This window comes from Periplaneta americana, chromosome 7 (assembly GCF_040183065.1).
Source record: "Periplaneta americana isolate PAMFEO1 chromosome 7, P.americana_PAMFEO1_priV1, whole genome shotgun sequence".
NCBI classification, from domain to species: Eukaryota; Metazoa; Arthropoda; class Insecta; order Blattodea; family Blattidae; genus Periplaneta; species Periplaneta americana.
This window is the reverse complement of record NC_091123.1, coordinates 62,938,328-62,964,342: the sequence shown is the minus strand read 5'-3', so window position 1 is coordinate 62,964,342 and position 26,015 is coordinate 62,938,328. Positions and strand designations below refer to the sequence as shown.

The 26,015-nt window shown below is 36.9% G+C and overlaps 1 protein-coding gene across 1 annotated transcript in view; it reads right to left on the bottom strand.

Annotated features, from left to right (window-relative positions):
• Positions 1-13,731: 13,731 nt before the first annotated feature.
• Positions 13,732-26,015, bottom strand: part of LOC138702769 (nucleolar protein dao-5-like) — a 966,798-nt gene continuing 954,514 nt past the window's right edge. The window contains exon 8 of the mRNA XM_069830070.1: positions 13,732-14,154. Within this exon, the coding sequence (XP_069686171.1) occupies positions 13,732-14,154 (423 nt within the window). The remainder of the gene's footprint in view (positions 14,155-26,015) is intronic.

Genomic DNA, 26,015 nt, shown 5'->3' with positions numbered 1-26,015 from the left:
TGAGATTTTCAAATATGGAAACATGAATAAAAATTACAGATCTCAATAGATTCTTCTAATTCCTTAAAAAAATGTTAAATTCATGTGTCTGCACGCATATCTATCAAAGTTTCATGGTCCCATGCAAGGAAACATACGTTTGTTAGTGTTCAAGCAAGAGTACGAAGGGAACATCTTAAGGTGAAGACTATAACTTAAAAAGACGGTAGTCACGAAAATTACCAAGGTTCAATCCCAGGGAGATATTCTATTCATAGTGAGAAAAAGAAGTTATAAGGCAAAATTTACCCCTGTATGTTCTCCCATGCTTTTTAACCACTGAGTAGTTAAGGCAAAGGGACTGACACACTGACTTAATTACAGATCTACTACCTAACAATCTCCAAATGGGCATGCGTACAGGTTTACAGACAGTAGGTTAACTGACACATAGGTAGTTCAAAACTTACATTAAGAATTAAGGCAGACACACTGTAGACAGACTAACTGATATGGTAACAGACATGAGACTCAGTGGCTTACAGATTGACATACATGTATACATACATACGCACACACACATACATACATACATACGCACACACACACATACATACATACATACATACATACATACATACATACATACATACATACATACATACATACATACATATATTACATAAGACTATTACCTGACTTCCATATAGATAGGCATGCTGATTTGCGCAACAGACAATCTGACTGACATAGGCTACTGATGCGCCAAAACTTCTGACGACGCGGAAAATATGCGAACCACTACTACAGACGATTGACATCATATGGCCGACCTTTTACCTAGCCGCAAGTGCGAACTCGTCATTATCAGCTTCTTGAATTTCTCTCCGGTGTCTTCAGTGTTGTCACCTACTTTCGATTAGTGGTCGACATAACATAGTTTTCACCATCCCTAATTATGATTTCATCAGACGTGGCAACACAGTAACTGACGCAGTCATGGGAATCGCATCGCACCAGTTCCAAGTAGCTTGGAACTCCCACGCTCAGCTGCTAGGTGATAAGTGCTGCACTAGCGCTCGATTTTCTAGGTCAAAGCCACATGAGTTTTGGTAGTATAGTAGGCAGGTTGAGATATTGACAGAAGACAGGCTTGCTTACAGACGGAAGACAAAACTGCGGATCAACTTAAAAAACAGGCCAGATTCGCATTTAGACTGACAGACCTACAGACAAGACACACTACTTTAACGGATTGACCTATTGATAAACTTACAAACAAAAGAGACTTGCTTGCAGGTGACAGACTGTCCGATTTGTCGACAAACTTAAAGACAAAACAGACTTGCTTACAGATAACAGACTGCCTCACTTACCGGCAAACTTACATATTACAATACTACCGACTTACTAACAAGATGGACTTGCTCAGAAATTACAGATTGACTTAGAAACAAGACAGACTTACTTACAAATTACAAATTTATTATCTAACTTACAGACAATTCAGATTTTCTTACATATTACTGGCAAAACAGCCAGACAAAAACACAGAATGACTTACACATTGAACAGCTGTAACAATGTCAATATTACATGCTTTAAGGCACAGCTTGCCATCTCAGTTCGTCCCGCAATTTCTTTATATTCTTATTAGCCTATTCAATTGTAAATACATATTTAGAGAAGCGTTTTATTTCATAGTGATTTCTGTCGATGTTCTATAGATCTAACTTTATCGTAGGATTCAAACAAATTTTTCTTTCCTTATAATTCGACTTCGTAAAATTAACTTTATCCCAACATTACGTAGTTCAATAATGTCTGATGTAAAGAGTGTAGGTTAAGAACCCATAAAAATGGAAATCAAATCACGTACAAATACTTGTTTAAGATTAAAGAAGCGAGACAAAACATTGCTAACTTACATTTTAAATGTTCTCTAGAGGCTGCAAGAATTGTAGTTGAGATACTCTACTTAATCGGTTGAAGTAAAAATTGGTTAGGTTATTACTCCCCATAGACACAGCATTCTACTGTGCAATAAGTATGAACTGACGCATTACATCGCGATATCATTGCCCCCCTCCGTTAACGGGAGCATTAAAAGAAAATGTAGTAAAATCTGAATCAATACTCTGTATTAAAATGCAAATCAGCGATATATGTGGAAACTTTCATCTTATACAGGGTGTTAAAAAAGTATCTAATATTTTAGGTTCACATTACGCAACCAGTCAGATAACAGCAGTATTAATACCAAACTAGTTTCGTAATAGAAGTATCATTACCTAACTCGTTGCCTAATAAAAGTATTTACAACATTTTTATTAGTAAAGTCCACATCACATAATCAAAATGGATAAAATTCGTAATGATGGGTAGTTTGATATCACAGTCTATGAAGAAAGAAGTTGATATGACAACAGTGATGTATTAAAATAATATTATAGCACGACAAATCGTTTCATAATAATTTATGACACAAGTTATATCGTCATAATAGAAGGTATGACGTTTCAGTTGGCATGGTAATATGGTACAATAATGGTTAATATTATGAACGACTTTTACTAAATATAAAGACTGTTTATAATGCCGGTGTACAATAGCAATGTATTAAGAGCGAAATGAAGATATTTATAGCGAGGGCTTTGGGGTTGCTGCCGAGAGCGTCCGGCCCGAGGTTGCATAGTGGTGCGAGGTTTAAACATGAAATTTCGCCAAAGGTTCGTACATTATTTTGTGGCGCACTAGTCCGTAATTGAATAAATTAAAACTTTTTGATACGTAAGAGTTTTAAGTTAGAAATTCGCTCTGTGTTTGTATGTCTTGTTTAGCGTGTTTTGTTTTGATATCTAGGGACTGTGTATACTAGGAAAAAAAAAGAATACATAGATTAAAAATTATTCGTTGAAGGCATGCATGATGCTATTACGCTATTTCTTTGTTGTTAAGCTCCCGGTACCAGTCTCTGAATTTAATAAACACTGTTCTGTTATGTTGGAAATGATGTCGGGATCTGTTGAAACCGAAATTCCTTATGAAGTTTTATTAAAGGCAAACAAACTGAAGATAAGTTGTTGCCAATTAAATACATATCATCAGGCTTACGATCCGGGACACTTTAGCAACCAATGTACGCACAACTTACTATAGAGTCCCTTGAACATAGTAGACAGACATACTGTGAATGTAAACAACGACGTCAATGTGCTCTGTTATATTCTACTGTTAATAGTAGAAGCTAGTGACGGTGGAAAATGAAGTAGGATACATACCTCACAAGTTTTAATGTCCACTCGGCGATGTTGAAGTCGTTAACGTTACAATGAACAACCATGTACTACATACTTGCAACTAGTTCGAAAAAACTGTTCACTATGAATTGAAAATGCATTATGATGGCCCGAGTTCTGATCACGAACCGGATTGTACACTAACGCATAGGTAAACAAAACTCAAGGCGCCATCTCACTCCATCTGTACTCTGTTGCACTGTTAACTTCACTTCATTCTTAAGTTGTCCCGGATCCTAAGCCTGCATATAAGTATAAGTAAATAAACGACATATTTTTTTTTGGCCCTAGAGCCTATAAAAGTTTCTTTAGGCCCACAGAGGTATAATAGGCTGTATTACAAATATCGTATCCATGGAGAAATGCAACAATTATGGACTAGTGCGTCAACTAGTGAATACCATACTAATTTAAAGCACATCTTCAATACTCGGACCCATTTTGAATTACATGGGGAGCCCACAAGAGGTCCGCCGACAACAGGTTGGGAACCGCTGGCTTACGGCATTTTGTGATGACGAAAGTATTTGTAATGGCGGGGATTTAATAGAACCAGCGTCAACTCTGGGCACTTAATCCAATACTTGTTTTTGCACAGACATCCAGGCTCTAATAATGACCAATTATCCAATTCTGAACAGAAGAATTTATTTTACAATTTTTTTCTGCGTTCCGTTATGCTGCTTACAAGTCGTTGAAATGTTTTCTGCCCTATAACATTCGTGCTATCAGAGTCTTGATCTAGAAGAGTATGTTTCCGCGGTAGAAGTCACCGCGCGGCCACAACACTGATAAATCAATACGTGCATTACGAAGACTGCGGTAAAGAAAAAGTCGACGAAACAAGTCAAAGACCCGCCCACCAAAGATTTATGGTACACAGTCCTAATACAGACAATGGGATTTTCAGAACACTTTTTTACGTCGTCACTAATTTGTGAAGTCTTGTTGGAAAAATCAATCCGCAAAGAAGGACGAGATAAATAAATCTAAAAGAATAAAGTGCGGGAAGACTTCGTTTGACTTTTTAGAACTGGAGACGTGAATGAGTGATGTAGCAACGGAGCAAACCTAGGAGGCTGACCGGCAAGTCACTTGACCTGAAGTAATCTGACGCAATCCGAGCTACTATAATCTGGCCTGATTTGTCTTAATGTAATTTAACGTAATCTAATACAACATGGCCACAACTGATTTATAATCAACAGTAAAGTGACACAACAGAAGCAGGGTTGATGGAACCTAATAATACATAAACTTACTCTGACTTGAGTTGACCTGATCTATGTTGACGCAACTTAATCCGAATTAATTTAATCTAACAGGACTCAAACTTCAACGGGTAGGACCTAAGGAAATCTCTTTTCTCATATTATAAGTGGAACCTCTATTTTTCTAATGCAGTTTCAGATGAATGTACAGTAGTGGCAAAACAACCGGACCGACCCTTGTAGCTGATTTCAGAGCCCTGTTCACTCCAGAGCACGATAGACTGGTAACTAAGCTTTTCGTGGTTCGAATCCTGCCTGGGAAGGAAACTTTTTTTTGTTCCTTATTCAAATTTATTCTCAATACTTTTCGATTGTTGGTAAAATTCATGTTCTGGGAATAATAAGTTAATTAAGTAGTAAAATATCGCTGCAATCGAAAAGTATTGGGAATAAATTTGAATAAGAAACAAAAAAAAGTTTCCTCCCCAGGCAGGATTCGAACCACGAAATTCTTAGTTATAAGTCTATCGTGCTCTGGAGTGAACAACGCTCTGAAATCACCTAAAAAGGTCGATTCGGTTTTTTCCCCCCCCCCACTACTGTACTCATTTCATTCATTCTGTTCTGCCCAAGGGCAGGTCTTTCACGGCAAATCCAGCTTTCTCCAGTATTTCCTATATTCTGCCTTCCTCTTTGTCTCCGCATATGATCCATATATCTTAATGTCGCCTATCAACTGAAGTTTTCTTCTGATCTGAACTCTTCTCCCGTTCACCATTCCTTCCAGTGCGTCCTTCAGTAGGCAGTTTCTTCTCAACCAGTGACCCAGCCAATTCCTTTTCCTCTTTCTGATCAGTTTCAGCATCATTCTTTCTTCATCCACTCTTTCTAACACAGCTTCGTTTCTTACTCTGTCCATTTCACATGCTCCATTCTTCTCCATATCCACATTTAAAATGCTTCTATTAGCTTCTCTTCACTTCGTCGTAATGTCCATACAATGCTACACTCCACACAAAGCACTTCACTAGTCTCTTCGTAGTTCTTTCTCCAGAGGTCCGCAGAAGATGCTCCTTTTTCTATTAAAAGCTTCGTTTGTCATTGCTATTCTCCTTTTGACTTCTTGGCAGCAGCTCATGTTACTGCTTATAGTACCCTCCCCCCAAGTATCTGAAGCTGTCCACTTACTCTACTGCCTCATTTAGAATTCGTAAGTTTATCTTCTTTACTTTTCTTCCTATGACCATAGTCTTCGTCTTGTTGATATTTATCTTCATTCCATACTGCTCACAACTGTCATTTAGCTTCAGTAGCATATCCATTAGTATCATATCCTCTTCTGCTAACAACACCATATTATCAGCAAATCTTACACATTTTATTCTTCTTCCTCCTACTATCACTCCTCCCATGTTCGTAAAACAGTTCTTCACTAAGTCCTCCAAATAGATGTTGAACAGAGAGGTCCGCGAAAGTTGATCCTTTTTCTATTAAAAGCTTCCTTTGTCATTGCTATCCTCCTTTTAACTTCATGGCAGCAGCTCATGTTACTGCTTATACAGGGACATCATTTTATTTTTACTTCAATTTTTATTGTACCTGAGTTTTGGAATGTACTTCACTCCCACCCCTTCTACTAGTAAACTTCCAACCGTTCACGACACAGAGCCGAGGACGCGTAAGCAGTACTGAGTTACTGAGTATAGTAAGTTTCAGAAATATGTTCGCGTTTTCCAGTGACGAAAGAGCTTTCAATATTGAATCATATTTTCGTACGGGTACTGTCGTCCTTTTCCCTATGTCGCATCCCGCTTTCCCCCACCTGCTTCTGTTCGCCCCTTTGTGAAGTCTAGTAGCTGGGCTATCTTAGCTCTTTTCTGAAAACATTAATTTCTGTTAGGAATTGGACGTCTACGTAATATTATTCAAGTGTTTAAAATAACTTAAATAAAAGGGCCTCCTTAAGTAATTAACTGTCACGTGATCCCCCCCCCTTTCTACAACCCTGCGACAAAACCACTTGAACGGACAGTAGATAGCATTTCTGAGTGATTTTATCTTTTCGGATCGGGCAGAAGTGAAGATTGAATTTACAGTACGTAAGGTACTCTTTTATAGAGTAGGTACAGAATTATTTCAACATGAGTTACTCGTAGGAAGGACGAAACTGGTAATTGGAATTAGGTACAATAGTCTATAGTGCGCTAATATGGACAAAAGAACTGAAGCCTGTATCGAAATGAACGGCCACCATTTTCTAAAATGTGTTTAAATATCCATATTATAATTATTTTTCAATCGAACTTCATTCTCTATATAGTACGCTAATGTGCTGTAACAGTACAATATACACTGCATAATTAATACTTCCGAATGGATAGCTCAATGCGTGTGTAAAACACTAAGTGTTAATACAGTACGATATTTTGATTAAACAAAAACCTAATGAAAATTATCAAACTCAAAATTGCGACATTTCCTAGTTTACATAAATGGATGAACTACTTTTCTTCCCTCCTATACCTAGTAAAGTGATTTGTATTTTACGCCAGTATCATCAAACTCCGTCGTGGAAAGGGTAGCAAACGGTGTTTCCTGTTTCAATCGTTAATAGAAAGGTATAGCCAGGTTAATATTAAAAATGTTAGTAAAAATAAAATGATGTCCCTGTACTACACTAAAGTATTTGAAACTTCCACTTTTTCTATTGCCTCGTTTCGAATTCGCAAGTTTACCTTCTTTATTTCGTAAGACTGTCAAAATCAGTGATTGTTAAAGTAGACACTCGCTCCTTGTATTTGTATTTACTTTTTACAAGGGCCGAAATCGATTAATCAAACTTTATAAATCACAATAATACCACAGTGGTATATACAGTCACGAAGCTCAATACGTAGTAAATATGCATCCATAGATAGTTGCTAACCACTAGGATTGCTACTATCGCCTCATTACAGACAATGCAAAATAGTACCTGCATAGTCTATTGTTTCTAGTACCCTCATATACTCAAGCTCCGTGACTGTATATACTAGACTGTGATAATACTTTGATTTCTCTGAACTATAATGCTATAACCTCTACGATTCTTTGCTAATGTAGTAGCATTTTGACGGTATTCAAATTAATATTTAACAATGGAATTACAATGAAGCAAAGAGGGATGCGCCCTCCAATTACATGTTACATTAAACACGATGCTCCATAAAATACTTGAGCGAGTTCATATTGTGTTTTGCTGTTTAGCAGAACATGCAAGTAAATGTGATAACCCGCTTCAGTCGACGTTGAAGGCTCCACACGAGTGCAACAGACCGGAAATGAAAAGCCCGTCTTACGTATGTTTGCATGCATGTTTGCAAAGCCTTCTCCACAGCCCTGTCCATCACAGACATAATATGCGTCCTATGGCTGGGAGAAAAGAAAAACATGGTACTCATAAATAGAACAAACAAAATTAAACATGTCGGTGAGAGAGTTAATCAAATTCTATCGCTGAAGTGGCAGTATACCCAGTTACAAATCCTGCAAACTCAGATTCGATTCCGTGTATGAATGTATCTATAGTATACTTTATAACAGTATTGTTTGTACAGTAATATTTTCCAAATAAAACGCTAATTTATCTTATGAAAATATATAATTTAATTTCTTTTCATATGAGAGAACTATTATTACACATGGACTTTGGAATATATTAAAGTCAAAAAATGGAATATAAACTTCTGAATACATTAAACAAAACATAATAATCAAAAACATGTACAATTTCTATGTATAGCTGACGCAAGGAACGATTACCGAAAAGCAATGGTGACGTTGCTGTCTGTTTTGACGTGTGCATGTAGGCACGGCGAGGGGGTGGGTGGTACTGGCCGATGGAAGTACTGTCTCTTCCAAGAAGATGAACAAATGAGGACATCGCTGTGGAAATAAAAGACGTAGCAAGAGAAAAATTCGAAGCTAATTAAACGCGCAACATATGTTTACGAATGAAATAATAATACCGTGCGATACTAGACACGTATTCACATGCAATGGAACAAACTAAAGTCGTATTGCAACTATTACAACGCAAGACTGATTCTATCGATGTAATTTCTCTTCCGACTGTACTCTTGAATATCATTTAAACTATCTCGTGACCTTCCTGTCGCCCTCTCTTCCTTATCGCATTGTCTCATTCGCATTCCTTCCGTCGGTATTCCCTGCTTGCGAGGCCTATAACAGTCTTGTTCGTACACTTTATTTACAAATGTGAAAAACAATTAATATCTTGTAACATAACCTTTAGTCTTTATTACCGCTTTCCATTTCCTTCTAATTGATTTTATCACGTTTTTACAATGTTGTGGTTTGATTTTAGCTCATTTCTGTCTCACTACACGTCTCAATTCCTCTATGGTTGTACACTTCTGCTTTCTCACACTCCTTTTCAAAATTCACCACAAATATTCAATGAGGGTTAAGTCCGGTGATTGAGAAGGTGTTGCTGGGATATGTTCCATATGAGCCAATCATTAATTTGAGCAGTATGTTTACTGTCATTATCTTGTTGGAACATATTACACAGATGACATCCCTATTTTTTCTGCCTAACATTTTACCTTAAAAGGTTATTGTACACATACTTATCCATAATCCCATATTTGAACTCAATATTCCCCACACCATTTGCAGACATACATCCCCACAACATTATGCATCCACCCCTGTGTTTCACTGTAGGTAATGTGTTGTTTCTGTCGTTATCTGTGTTGGGCTTCCTCCATATTCTATGAATGCCATCGGAATCATAAAAACTTCTCTTCGTCTCATCTGACCAAATCACCCTGTTCCAAAATTCCTCATCCTTACCAACATGTTCTTTAGCGAAGTCCAATCTTCGAGGCCTATTTGTCTCACTAATGTACGGCCTCTTTCGCGGTCTTCTGCCATGGTAACCATTTAATTATTAAGGAAACAAATAAGTAAAAAAATAACGAAGGAAACTGGTGGAAATAAATAACATAGGAAACAAGGACAGAAACAAAGAGAGAAAGCAAAACGAAGGAAACAAAGAGGGAAATAAATAACCAAGGCAACAAAGAAAGAAAGAAATAACGCAGAAAACAAAGGGAAATAAATAACCAAGACAACGAAGAAAGAAAGAAATAACGAAGAAAACAAAGAGGGAAATAAATAACCAAGACAACAAAGAAAGAAAGAAAGAAATAACGAAGAAAGCAAGAAGAAAAACAATAAAGGAGAAAAGAGAGAGGTAAATAATGGCGGAAACAAAGAAGGAAACATAACAAGTAACAAACAAAAGAAAGAGGGAAAGAAATAATTAAGGAAACAACGATGAAAAGAAATAACAAAGAAAACAAAAAAGAAAATAAATAAGAAAACAAACTAAGAAAACAATGAGGAAACGAATTATCGAAAGAATTACAAAGCGGGAAACAAATAACGAGTATAACATACAGGGAAAGAAATAACGAAAGAAACAAAGTGGAAAAGAAAGAATAAATTAAATTTAAAAATGAGGATAGTAAGAACGGTAAGCAGAGTCATGTGGGACTGTAAATTAACGGGATGATTACCGCTTTCAAGAACCAAACATACTACCTCCTCTATAGAACATCTAATCTACTCAAAACTATTGCATAAGCTGCGTGTTCATTGGTATGAATCGTTTATCGACGTTTCTCCGAGCTATGCCAAGAATTTCAGAATTTCAGCCTTCAGCAACAATAGCTTATCTGCTTCATTTGCTGTATCTCGAACAACAGAATTGAGCAAGGACCAAACACAGCAAGTCTGTCAGCCAAAGTATTAGCAGAAGGCTATGAAAACATTGTTGCTATAGGTCATTCGTTATCTTGTGAAACCTACTTGCGCGTAAGGGGAAGAAGAAAGTGACCTGAAAAGCTTCCCTCTTTAGCCACTCTTCAACTTGCAGCTAGCTAGCTCACTTACTCCCACTAAAAGATTCTTACTCTGCGCAAAGGCGCACGCATTCATTTGGTTTCACGAGATAACGAATGATCTATGATCATTAATTTATTGGAGGATAATATTTTCATAACCGTCTGCTAATTCGGATTTTTTCGTGTTCAGTAAGATACTGCCATTTATATGTTTCAGATAACTAATTTTCCTTCAAAACTGACAAATGTACAGTAACATATGCCTGCTTTTATTTCCAAACTGATCAGGATTGCCAGATTCTCTCATCAGGGATCCAGGACAGATGATAATGCGTACTTTAACGTACCTAACTACACATTTGAATTAATTGAATTTGCAATGTAACTGATTTCATTCGTTTTATGTAATTCAACTATTTATATAGGACCTCAACTTTTAAGTGTGTTACATTTTTCCTAGATTATGAAATTTCCTTTGATTTATTGATAAAGTCTGAAAAAAAATCCAGTGTTTAAACCCTGTTAATAATATAAACCAACTTTAGAAGAGAGTATAGAATAAAGATATGGTATAATAACTAATACATACTATAGCATTATCATTTTTATTTCAATACAAACCGATAGGAGGCAACGTTGACGATAACGTTGAACATAGGTTGGACAGGGTCTTGAAAAAAATGAGTAAGGAATTGCATTTTTCCAACTGTTTCGATATTCCGACTCTCTGGAATATCAAAACAATTGAGAGAATGGACGCGATTAGAATACCGAAAGTAGCATATGAATATAGACTACAAGGAACGAGACACATCGGAAGACCCCAAAAGAGATGGAAGGACTTGCTATGAGACCGGCTGTCGTCTAAACCATAAAGAGAAGAAGAAGAAGAAGAAGAAGAAGAAGAAGAAGAAGTAGTTTTGATATTCCGGGAGAAATATAACTCGACACAGGACACACCATTAAAATCCAGAACAATCCTGGGAAATCCAGAACGTCTGGGAACCCTGTACTGATCCATGTTCCACAACATATTCGTACATTTCTTTGGAAATTATTTGATGTTCCGTAACCATATGTCTAATTCAACAAAATAAATTGCCTTTAATAAAATATAATTTAAAAAATCTTGAAGAAAAAATGATTTTATAAAAGAAATGTCCTTTTACTTTTCAAACATATATCTTCCCTAACCTATTCTTACATCTTCTTTCAAACCGACAGATATCTCAAAATTCCTACTCTTTCTCCGAACTGCTATGGTATATTCTACAACCTATTCCTACTTTTCCTTCCAAACTGATACTGTACACCAGGCGTTCTGTTTTCAATTCAAACTTTGTTGTAAAAGTGCCGGAACAAATACTCTTCTTGCCTATTCATTATAATATGTTAGAGACCTGATAGGTATATGAAAATGTGGTTTATAACCCTTTTAAATCCAGTGTGGACTTAATCAGAAAAATAAAAATATGGCTGCTCATGAGGAACTTCAGTTCGTACATCTCCAGTCCTCCTTAGCGATGAAATATTTGTTTTAAAAGGAGAAATCCATAGCCTTTGGGGAGCAGAAGGTACAAAAAGGCTCCAAATACTGCGGACTGTTTCTTTAAAATGCCTAGCCATGTTCGTGACAACGTATCTAAGTGGGGGGGGGGGGAAACTTTCTCTCTTATGAAATATATCAAGAACAAAGCACGATCACGATTATCTAATTCACATCTGCAGGACTGTTTACTTGTAGCTACAAGAGATTTCTCCTTCGACATCACTAATTCTGAGTAACATTCAAGTTCAAAGGCATCATTATGTGTTTTAAAAATATATCTGTTTATTTATTTATTTTATTTATGTATTCATATAGCCTATTCAAACCTATTCGATTTCATGGTAGTATTACATATGGGTTGTGCTCACAATCTTCAAAATGGTTGAGAATCCCTGCTGTACACGTTCCTCAAAATATTCCTACTCTTCCAACAGATGTAATAAATACTGTCCCAAATTAATAGACGTTTAAATATTTCTACTTTTCCTTCCAAAACTTGTCATTTCGCAACCTATTCATAGTACTTTTATTCCAGTTTGATAGAGGTTCCAATATTCCTCTGAATTGATGGATATTACACTACCTGTTCTTATTTTTATTCCAATACTTCCATTCTTACTTTCATCTGCAATTGATGGATGTTACAGTATTCCTACTTCCCTTCCGAACTGATTTGTAGAATCTCTTCTTGTTCCATAAAATAATCCTACTCTTTCTTTCGAACTGATACATATTGTAGAACCTATTCTTGTTCCATAAAATAATCCTACTTTTCCTTCCGAACTGATACATATTGTAGAATCTATTCTTGTTCCATAAAGTAATCCTACTTTTCCTTCCGAACTGATAAACATTCCAGAACATATTCTTACATTTCCACTCAAACTAATAGTTGTTCCAAAAATATTCCTACTTTGCCTTCCAAACTGATAGATATTCCACAATCTGTTTTTCCTTTTTCTCCCAAATTCACAGATGATCCACAAAACATTCTGCATTTCGTTCCGAACAGATGCATATTCCACAACCTATTTTAACTTTCTTCCCAAACTAATGTTCTACAAAATATTCCCACTTTTTCTTTCGAACTGATAGATATTCAAAAAACTTATTCTTATATTCCCTCCCAAACTGGTAGATATTCTACAAAATATTCCTATTTTTCCTTCCGAACTGATATATATATATATATATATATATATATATATATATATTTTTTCCTTCCGAACTGATAGATATTCCAAAACGGATTCTTACATTCCGTCTCAAACTGATAGATGTTCTACAAAATATTCCTACTTTTTCTTCCGAACTGATAGATATTCCATACGCTATTTTCACTTTTCGTCGCAAATTGTTGGATGTTCCATAATTTATAACTACATTTCTTTCGCAATTGATGCATTTTAAAAAGGTATATCTATTACTCTGGATGTTCCATAAACCATATGTATCTTTCCTTCTCTACTTACTGAGCCTATTTTCCCTTCCACAATTGCAGGTGTTCAAGTAACGGATGTCCCATTACACAATTCTAATATTTCTTTCACATAAATGTATCATAACCTCTTCGTACTATTATTTTTAAACGAACAGCTTCCCCATGATCTAATTTGAAATTACAAGATATCCCATAATCCAGGCCTATTTCAATCTTCTCTCTCTGAAGATAGCACGTTTGAAGTAAGTAAATCATGAAAATTAAGACATACATAGGTAGTGTATATTAATTTAACTAGTTTCACACCGGAGCAAAAATAAGATTTATATAAAAATAATCACTACTCACCGTGCATGTAGGCGGGGTCCTGCTGTCCCTGGGGCGGCGGATGTGGTGGGTGGTGGTGAGGAGGCTGCGGATGTTGTGGCGGTGGTCCGTAGGTCGCGGTCGGCGGCGGAGGAGGCGCGGAAAAGGCGCTGCTGCATCCGTGACGGCGGCCAAGCGGCGAGATCGGAGGATGGGCCGGAGGGTTCACCGGACCCCGATGCGGGGGTGGCGGAGGCGGCTGCTGAGGCGGCACGTTGCACGGCGGAGGGTGCGAGTGGGGGTGCGGATGTGGGTGCGGGTGGTGATGGTGGTGAGGCGGAGGACCTCCCACCACTGTAGATCCTGGGGGCTGCATGTTGGACAGCGCTCCCAGAGGTGTGTACGATTTAATGGGCGCCGCCAAGGGCGGTTCTGCCGGGTGGTGCTGCGGTGGTGGCTGTACACACAATGATGAGGAATTATTAATCATCCATATAGTTATGTATTATTATTATTATTATTATTATTATTATTATTATTATTATTATTATTATTATTATTATTATTGTTACAATGATCGCTTCATAGTCTCCGTATGATTTCTGGTCAATATAATATGGAAATTTCACCTGATAAAACAAAAATTATGGCATTTTCTGGCGAAGGTTCAATTCAAAGTAAAATATGTTTAGAAAACAAAACGTAGCTGTATCAGAATAGGCATCCTTGGTCCGTGCGTTTTGTTTACAAACATTATGTCCCTGTCCCGCAGCCAGTTCACTGATGTTTTAGCTAGTTTTTTTTAGTAGGTTATTTTACGACCCTTTATCAACATCTAAGGTTATTTAGCATCTAAATGAGATGAAGGTGATAATGCCGGTGAAATGAATCCGGGGTCCAGCACCGAAAGTTACCCAGCATTTGCTCATATTGGGTTGAGGGAAAATCCCGGAAAAACTTCAACCAGGTAGCTTGCCCCGACCGGGAATCGAACCCGGGGGCACCTGGTTTCGCGGCTAGACGCGCTAACCGTTACTCCACGGGTGTAGACTTTTAGCTAATGGGTGGGAAGCGCTTTTCCTAGCAGGTAGAATTTTACCTAGTGGAACGGGGTAGCCCAAATGTTCTGAAGCAAGTCAAGGCCCTATCCTATATATTGCCCATCAAAGAGCTCTCATCTTTGGAAAACACTTCCCGAAGCTTGATGAGCTATCAATTGTCCCAGTTCGTAGTATATTCAGTTTATTAGGAACATCAAACTATTGGACTGATAAGATATTATGACGGAGATGCGCAATAGATCTTTCAGGTCGCAGTGCTAGGACTGTCGTAGCTCTCCCTCTTTTAAATTCAATTCAATTACAGCTATACAGTCTATCCTGATAAGGCTACTTTATCCGAACATTAGTTATAAGGTGATATCATTTGTACTTTATTTTCAGTGGTTGTAATAGTGTATATCTGCAACGCCATAAGTACATACATACATACATACATACATACATACTCGTACATACTTAGTGTTCTGTCCAAGGGCAGGTCTTTCACTGCAAACCTAGCATTACCCAATCTTTCCTATTTTCTGCCTTCCTCTCAGTCTCCGCATAAGATCCATATAGGCCTATCTTAATATCGTTTATCATTTAATATCTCCTTCTGCCTCGAACTCTTCTCCCGTTCAACCTTTCCTTCCAGTGCATCCTTCAGTAGGCAGTTTCTTCTCAGCCAGTGACATAACCAATTCCTTCTTCTCCTTCTGATCAGTTTCATCATCATTTTTTCTTCACCTACTCTTTCCAACACAGCTTCGGTACTTATTCTGTCTCTCCATTTCACACGCTCCATTTTTCTCCATATTCGCATTTCAAATGCTTCTATTCGCTTCTCTTCACTTCGTTGTAATGTCCATGTTCCTGCCCCATACAGTGCCACACTCCACACAAAGCACTTCACTAGTCTCTTCCTTAGTAAGTCCGCAGAAGACGCTCCTTTTTCAATATATATATAATAGATGTAGACAATAGCAAGGCCCTCCCAAAATTATGTTTATTTTTTTATGATTATGAAGATGTATTAAATATCATTTTGTTCCAATTGGTATGTATGTGGATGCTGCCTATTAAAGTCACTTTTTGGAACACCATTCACGATCAGCAATGCTCAGGAAGCGCCAAAATCTCTTGAATTCCCATCCCATTGTGCTTCACGATGGCGTTCGTTGTCACGTGGCTGCCCAAGTGGTAATTTACTTAATATATGGAACTTGGAAATACTATAATATCGTCCGTTTTCTCCGGATGAGATCCTGCAGCTACGACGTTTTCCCTGAGATGAAAGAACCACCGAAAGGGGTACACTTTAGAAATAGACAGGCCATTACAACCGCTGCAGAGCAATAAATTAGAAGCTTGAGCAAAATGACGCTGCGGATGGCATCCGTCGACTTCCAGGGGTGTGGCGATGGATATGTGATACTATAAATTAATTTTAAAAACTGTAATTATGTAAATTGTGAATAAATAAGTTTTTGATCTCAATTGACGTGTTCCCACTAATTTTCGAATGACCCAAGTATTTTGTAAAATTGAAATTCCTGGCTGTACTTCGGAATCCCAATAAAATAACATATTCTGGAAAAATAAGAAGCATACGAAGTGAAATAATGTGTGTACATTTTACTATTATGTTCATATGTGTGTAAATTTTTCGCAATGAATCTTTTGGCAGGCTTTCATTCAAAGAGTATGATTTTGTTAATCTAAGATACATTAATATTAATTATTCCTCAGCTCTTCCCACTTCAGTGTCCTTAAACGAAATATTACCTGCGAATCACTTCGAAACAATGTTGGTTTATGTTTTCAATTGAAAGGTAAAATAATGTTTCAATCTTTCCTACAGTAACATTTCAAATTCCTTTTCCTCTGTTCTGATCTATGAATAATAAAAAACCAGATAGGCCTATTCCAAAATTAACGGTCCACTTTCCAAGAACATTGAAACTATACGTATTACTTCCATAATTTAATTCATGAATAACAATTATTATGCCCTTAGCTGAATATATATAAAATTGTCTGTTTTAGCGTGAACGTTTTGGCTGCCACTTCAATAGTCGAACAATTAATTTCACTCACTCAATGACTCTCACGCACGCACGCACGCACGCAAGCACACACACATAAATTAAATTTCAAAGAAGACTCAACACGTCTTGAACTTCAAAAGGCTTATTACGCTGTACGATGTACATCTAAGGTAACTATTAACAGCGCGATATACACGCGCATTACATAGCTTTGAGGTGGCAAAAAGGCTACGATTCGTCCCGCTCTTTCGGCCCAGGCTCGAAGCGAACGCTCTGTATAAAATAATGTGACAAATACAAATTTATCCTGAATAAGAAGGAAGGAGGGTATAGCCAAATATAGGCGCCAGAAGAACAAACACTTACTATTGTAGGTACATACTGTATAACCCTGTAGGTGCTGAAACCCAAGAAATGACACCTGAAAGTCGATATTCGGCACAAGAAGGAACTAAAAACTGTACCTATAAAGTAAAGCACGTTGGAAGATTTAGAGCTGGCATCTCCAGCATCCAATTTACTGTACGAAAAATCGGAAATTTCTTCAGGGGACGAACAGATTTCCAAGGAATAAGCTTCAACAACTTAATCTTTCAAAGTTCACGATAACTATTATGATGTAACAATCCTCCGCCGTAACTCAAACGGTATGCAATCAAATTACAAATACAGCGGAACCGGAAATGGAAATAAAAATCTCTTTGTCTGTAGTTAGTTATGTAGTTGTAAAATTAACGTGAAGTTGCTTCGCATTTATATATACACAGTCTAATAACTTTAATAGATTAAAATAAACATAGACGATAGCGCAATTTCTGCACCTCTTTAATGAAAATACGCTTGATTACGAAGACCATGAATTGATTAGCTTCCCGCAGTGTACAGAGGGATGGTTAATAAAGCTGTCGTAATGAATAGTTTTCTACGGTCGAATACTTTTTTTATCATCGCCTACAGCCAATAAACCTTCAGTCGAGAGACGAGAATAGGAGCAAAATCAGTAAAATAAACATTCAACTCTCCATCAGTTATTTAAACGTAAAATCTGTACAACTCTTTTGTTTTCCACAGGCAATTTATTGCATTCTCTGTGAAACTATGTTGAACATAGCTTCTGTCCCTCTTGGTATATAAAGCCAAATCAACCAATGCTTACCAAGAAAAAAATATATAAATTAAAATCTCCATTGAAAAGTGACATTACGGACTAGTCAAGTCAGATTCGAGCCCGATTCAAATACGGATTTTTCACTTTACTTAAGTTCCAATTGATGTAACTAATTCTCAAATAGCCACGATTTACACAATAAATGTTCAGAATCCTCTGTCATCTTTCGTCGTATATAAGGTGTTACGGAAATAGGTGCAAATATATTCAAAAGTTATACATAAAATCAATACAAATTGAAATGCGTTTGCACCATTTCTTTTGCAGTGGTACTATAAAATGATCTCCCCGATTTAATTTTAGTTTTGTGCTCACGGTTTGCAACTTACAGCACGATTATTTAGTCCTGACAGTCGCAGGCGATGTGCGCCTTGCTCAGGCGAGTCCATTTAGTTACGCAAAGGGGTGTTTGGGTTATTCACTCGCTTGCTTTCGAAGCGATCGGATGTCATGCGTGCCATAGAGCGGTATGTTTCCAGTACAATTAAGCTATACTGCATTCCTTTCCGACAGCTCGCCCTTATCTCTACTCCGGAACTCTCCCCACTCCTCCTATTACTTCCCCTCTTTCGCGTCGCTGAGCTGTCACGACTAAATAATCGGTCATTTAAAATTTCGCGGGAGCAACGCAGTTCGTTGATTTAAGCGTTAAGCGACGATTTGTGAAAATAGCGGCGAGAAGGGAAAAGAAAACTAACTGCTTCCTCAAACTCCGTTCCACAAATTCTGTAATAATTGTGCAATGAAATTTCTACTGACGATTTTTGAAGGATGTACCAGGAAGTAAGGAATTGGTACTTGCTATTCACAATTCACAACAAACGGCATGTCTTTGCAAAGGGCACCGTAGACTGTTCGTCGATTTCAGACGAAGTAGCTCAAAGCGAAGAGATGCTTATCATCGACGCTCAAAAGAAATCGTCTGCAAAGGCAAGCAGGATTCTTCGAATACCGCAGAATTCTGTAAGGGAAGTGCTGCCGAAACGTTTCAAAATAAGGCCATATAATTTGCAGTTACATCCAGCTCTGTCTGCCGATGGCTAACATCGACGCCATCAATCATCACCACCATCAGCTACCAGGGTTAGGCCTACTGGCTTGTTACGTTCCATCAGAAGAACACATCTTGCATACTTTTCCTGGGCCTATCCACATCCTTTTGGTCTGTAATCCATGACTGCTTTGGGAAGTTTTTCGTCGTTCATTCTTAGAATGTGTCCATGCCAATTTTGTTTCTGTTTCTGCGGACCATTCGGCTTGAAGTGTTACGTCTTAACCGCAACGTTATCGATCACATGATGTAAAAATACTTTATATGGTTGTCGCAACAAAAATAATTCTAAATGACGCAGTAGTGCAAGTGAACAGCTTCAGTTACATGGTATATATTATAATGCTTTTATTAATGCTTCGAACTTACACTCACCTATCAAATAAACAGAATTTAGATTTTTCGTTATCGTACAATATGTACAAGGAAAAGTTATGTAAAGCATTACTTGAAACACATGTTCTGTGTTGGTGAGTTTTTTTAATAAATGAATTGAGCCTATTGGGCCTGCTGTGTAGTGCTGTATATTGAATTTATTAACATGGTGTTGTATTTGCTCTGCATTTTTGGCTGTGATGTCTGTACTTGGCTCTTTTTGATTTGTTTTTATTTGGTGTTTTTCATTTATATCTGTGTCTGTGTCTTTTATTTAGGTGATATCTATTTGATTTTTTTTCTTCTCTTTTCCATTTTTAATTTGTAATTACACTTGTATCTGTTTTACCTCTTTTTTCGTGCTATCTGCAATTGTATGTTTTTTTATCTGTATTGTATATTGTAATTGGGGCTTTGCCCTGTTATGAACATAAATAGATAAATAAATAAATAAATAAATAAATAAATAAATAAATAAATAAATAAATAAGCAGTAACATAAGCTGCAGTCAGGAAGTCAAAAGGAGGATAGAAATGGCAAAGGAAGCTTTTAATAGAAAAAAAAAAAAATTTCTGCGGACCTCTGGAAAAATAACTAAGAAAGAGACTAGTGAAGTGCTTTGTATGGAGTATGGCATTGTATGAGGAAGAAACACGGACATACGACGAAATGAAGAGAAGCGACTAGAAGCATTTGAAATGTGGATAGGGAGAAGAATGGAGCGTGTGAAGTGGACACACAGAATAAGAAATGAAGTTGTGTTGGAAAGAGTGGGTGAAGAAAGAATGCTGCTGAAACTGATAACAAAGAGAAAAAGGAATTAGTTTAATCACTGACTGAGAAGAAACTGCCTACTGAAGGATGCACTGGAAGGACTGGTGAACGGGAGAAGACTTCGGGGCAGAAGAAGATATCAGATGATAGACGACATTAAGATATGTGGATGTGGATCATATGTGGAGACTAAGAAGAAGGCAGAAAATAGCAAAGATTGGAGAATGCTGGGTTTGCAGTGAAAGACCTACCCATTGACAGAACACTTATGGATGTAGACCAGAAAATGGAACACCACTATGCCTAGGCAGTAATTTTTACTTCATATCACTTATTTTAATGTACATAAAGAAGCTTTAAGTAAATAATATGCAAGCATATTTTCTTACTTTTTAAGCATAAATTCTTGCAGTCTATTTTTATAATATACCGAGGCTCTCAAGAGTGCGGTAAGCGTCGTAGAAAGAAAAGAAAGCAACGGAAGGCAATGTGAACCACCACTCCACCTCTGAAGAACTTCCTAACTTTTAAGTGTTTTAATTAAACTAAGCATGATAATGAATCTGGCAAACGAAACATGTAACGTTGATGTTGCAGGATATTGCTCCCAGTAATTAATATGCTCCTGACTTCCTTTTATAAATAAAGGTAATTCATCGTAACAAATTTAAATTTAATGAACGAAATTCAAGAGTGAGCAGAGGATAAGGAAGCGGGGAATTTATACGCGCGATATAACATTACACATTTCGCCACTGAAAAGGTGAGGTATTAAATCGCTTAATTTATTTTGTTCAAACGCTCAACGTCTAAGGGGTTGGCGTAATCAGATTTAGTAATGTCATAATCGTCTGGTTTCTTGTGAGCACGCCAATTAAATTTAATTTGTTCTCGACACAGACGTATCTCCTGACGTTTCGTCGGTACACAATCTTCTTGTTCTTTCAAAATTACTTCATTTTAAGAGAGTTAATGCAGGTAAAAGTGTTTTTCTTTCTTCTTGAGATATAATATTACTTGTGGAGTTTTTACTTTATCATTGTCCGAAGTAGTATAAGAATAAGTAGGCCTAATTAGATTTTACTCGAAAGAAGCCATGACATCAGTAACCATTCAAGTCCGTTTACACAAGTTTAGCGAAAAATTAAAAAAAAAAACAATAATAATAAACATTTCCTTCTTTCCTAATTACAATTTTTCATGTAACTTTTTCTCGTCGAATTAGAGGTAAAAACACGGCGGTATGGCATAGTTGCGCCTTGCGGTCAATCGGGAGGCCTAGGCATGGCATAGTTGCGCCCCGATGGACATAGTACACAAAATAAATAAATTACTTAAAAATATTATAATGGTAGCTGCATTGAAATCAGGTAGGCCTAGCATATGATCAATTTTGTTATTTAAAATAACACATTTTTTATCGATCACACACAACAAATGAACTGCAGCTTTTGTTTGTACATCGATATCTTAACCCTACGGTACAGGGTTTCGAAAATTGAAACTTGGAACCATTGTGAATTGTTAACTCTTTACCCTTTTCACTAAACTTGACATTCATTTTAAATTAACCTCACTATACGCCACAGACTGTGTGAAATCACTAATAAAATGTCAAGACTGCTAAGGTCCCATATTCCAACGGCTCACTCATTTGAATATGTCAGTTAGTAAAGTACTGTCATCTTCATGGGGTTGATTTTTACGGTAGGCTATCAATAATCACTGCATGAACAGTAGAAAAACAGTTAATAAAGAACTGCCAAATTCATGATGTTCATTTTTACGGTAGGCTATCGATAATCGCTACCACCCTATACAAAACACTTGTGAGATCAACCCTGATATATGGCTCTGAAACATGGACCATTTCTAAAAATGACGAGAGAAAACTTGAAATTTTTTAAAGGAAGATTATTCGAAGGATATATGGTCCAGTTTTTGAAAATGGATTATGGAGAAAAATATGTAATGGGGAATTATATAGCATGTTTAAAGAGCCCAATATAATAAATGCAATTAAACCAATAGATTGAGGTGGGTGGGACATACGTCAAAGGAGACGAGGATGACCACATCTGCGATGGACTGATGGAGTGGAGGAGGATCTTGTAAGATTGGGATACAGAAATTGGAGGACTGTTGCACAGGACAGAGACAGATGGCAACGCCTACTGAGGGAGGCCAGGGCTCATAACAGGCTGTAGTGCCAATGATGATGATGATGATGATGATGATGATCGATAATCGCTGCATAAACAATAGAAAAACAGTTAATAAAGTGCTGCCAACTTCATTGTGTTCATTTTAATAAATATTAAATCGAATAACAAATCAATAAGGTTGGCTGATTACGAGGCTCGAGTTTCCGTAATGTCGTTTTCTCTACCTATTTCATCGGGGCGCAACTATGCCATGCCTTTTTCTCTACCTGATGGGAACGGGGCGCAACTATGCCCACAAAACAGGGACCATTTTTATCTGCTGCATCTTACCTGACCGTGGGGCGCAACTATGCCCTGCCCAAACACGGTAGTGAACAGGAGAAGAGTTCGGGGCAGAAGAAGATATCAGATGATAGACGACATTGAGATTATATGGATCATATACGGAGACTAAGAGGAAGGTAGAAAATAGGGAAGATTGGAGAATTCTAGATTTGCAGTGAAAGATCTACCCATGGGCAGAACACTCATGTCTGTATGTACAGTACATGGTAGTCTACCAATTTTCAAAGTCGTGACACTTGTGGAAATATTCAAAAATGTCTTTCGAAGTTGGAAAAAATTGAATGAATATTGATCCCATTCACTGAAATACTTGTTACGATAATGATTTTATTGACAAATTGTCCTAATATTCATAGGCCTACATGCTAATGTAAGTTTCATCAGGATGATGATGATGATGATGATAATAATAATAATAATAATAATAATAATAATAATAGAATAGCCGCCCAGAACAAGGTTGTAACCCTCATTTCTCATAAGTTGACTTTTTCGTGAATAATGGTTGTTAAGGATGCGCTATGTGTAATGCCTACAGGCCTACTCGTATTAAAATCAGGACACATGTCTGATTGTCAACCTTGCTCTAAAAAGTTAAAAGTAAGTACAATGAGTTTCTCCCCATTTTTAACAACTTTGTATTTGCTGGTTACAACCTTGTTCTAGGCGGCTATTCAATAATAATAATAATAATAATAATAATAATAATAATAATAATAATAATAATGATGATGATGATGATGATGATGATGATGATGATGGAAATTTCAACAGATAAAACAAAAATTATGGCATTCTGTGGGAAATGCTCAATAGAAAGTAAAATTTGTCTCGATAATAAAATATTAGAAAGATGTAATAGTTTCCCATATTTAGGTTACAATCTTTCCATTTTTGAAGAATTGGACATATCACAGAAAATTAATAAATACACAAGAGCTATGGGCATTATAAATAGTGTGATGAAACCATTCTTGGTTCAGAAACACACTCGCATACGGCTCTACAACACATTGGCACGGCCGATGCTCAGCTATGGCAGCGAAGCATGGACACTGAGAAAAGCAGATAAAAGCAGAATAACGGCTTGTGAAATGCGATTCATGCGAAGAACAGCGGGCTATACTAAATGGGATCTGAAACGAAATTGTGAAATTTTAAAGGAACTAAAAACTCAACCAGTTTTAGATTACATTGTTCAATATCAGTCTAATTGGAAACATCATTTGGATTGAGTAATAGTAGACTCCCAAAGGTAATTTATGATTATGTACCACATTGCCAAAGATCTGTGTGTCGTCCTGCTAAGAGATGGCGTGAAAATTTTATGTGAGACCGTAACAGGCCTTGTGGCCTAACACTTGTCAGGCAGAACAAGAACATAATAATAATAATAATAATAATAATAATAATAATAATAATAATAATAATAATATAAAATAAGGATATAGGTTGAGAAACTATCACAGAAACAATAATATAATGGAAACAACTTTATTTATTTTCAGTTGTAGATAACGGAAAACAAAATACAGAAAACAAACATGCATTCCAAAACAAGTATTGAACTACAAGCCAACTGATAAGAGAGATCGTAGGGAAACAATGCTATGAAGTGAAGAAGAAGAAGAAGAAGAAGAAGAAAAAGAAGGAGGAGATGGTGGTTCTATGGAATTACATTTAGCCAACTCTTACTTGTAATTGTGTATGCTGAATGTCCACAGGAAGAACGGACTTGTACATTTTTCCACACAGTCACGTAATTAAACAGTACTCAGATTTGCTAAATATAACGGAAAATAATATACGCTTACAGTCTATAACATTCTAATTTTTAGGTCAATGAATGAATGAATGAATGAATGAATGAATGCTTGCGATAATGTCCCATGTTGGGCAAAGGCCTCCTGTGCTGGGTGGTAGGACCCTTTTCTAGGCCCATATCACATATAAAAATCGATTTTCGTAAACAGAAAAATAACATTTGAAATTATTACGATGTAAGTACAGCGTTACTGTCTCATGCTAATTTGAGCAGACTTAATGACAATTACTGAAATCATAGAGTTATAAATAAAGTCTGATAAGAATATAGAAGTGTATAATATACCTAATATTTGTGGACTTAGAAAAGGTATTTTACAGAGTGGGTTGGAATAAACTGATGGAAATCCTGAAGAAAATTGGTGTGGATTGGAAAGAGACAAGGCTGTTCTATAACCTTTATATGAAACAACTCAAACAACTAATGAAAGGAGAAGACATGTCAGAAGGAAGTGAAATATTGAGAGGAGTAGAGGAGTAAGACAATTATCACCTACCCTGTTCAACATCCACTTGGAGGATTTAGTGAAGAACTGTTTTGAGAACATGGCATGAGCGATAGTAGGAGAAAGAAGAATAAAGTGCATAAGATTTTATGATACGGCGTTGTTAGCAGAAAGGAAACGATAATAAGGGATATGCTAGTGGAGTTACATGACAGCTGTGAGCAGTATGGGATGATGATAAATGCCAACAAGACAAACACCATGGTTATCGGAAGGAAAATAAAGAAGATGAACTTGCGAATTCTAAATGAGGCAGAAGAGCAAGTGAACAGCTTCAAATACTTGGGGTGTACTATAAGCAGTAACATGAGCTGCTGCCAGGAAGTCAAAAGGCGGATAGCAATGGCCAAGGAAGCTTTTAATAGTAAAAGAAGCAACTTCTGCGGACCCCTGGAAAAAATAACTAAGGAAGAGACTAGTGAAGCGCTTTGTGTGGAATGTGGCATTATATGGGACAGACACAAGGACATTATGACGAAGTGAAGTGAAGTGAATAGAAGCATTTGTGGATATGGAGAAGAATGGAATGTGTGAAGTGGACAGACAGAATAAGAAATGAAGCTGTGTTGGAAAGAGTGGGTGAAGAAAGAATGATGCTGAAACTGACCAGGAAAAGAAAAAGAAATTGGTTGGGTCACTGACTGAGAAGAAACTGCCTAGTGAAGGATGCACAGGCAGAAGAGTTCGGGGCAGAAGAAGGTATCAGATGATAGAAGACATTGAGATGTCTGGATCATATGCGGAGACTAAGAGGAAGACAGGAACATAGGCGGAAAGAGAACCGTTTCCTTTGGGGGGGGGGGGGGCAAAGCAAAACCATAGAATCTCGATATAAAGAGATTACGCGGGATATCATTTATCTCCTCCCCCGTTATAGCTTGACCTTGGTACAGTATATCGGAATATGAATAATTTAATAAAGGTATTGCAAAATAAATTAAAACTGTAACAAAATATACAGACAATTTTACTTTTTTTTTCTCTTATAGAGAGGAGGGACCCGAAGGCTTGCGGTGCCTGA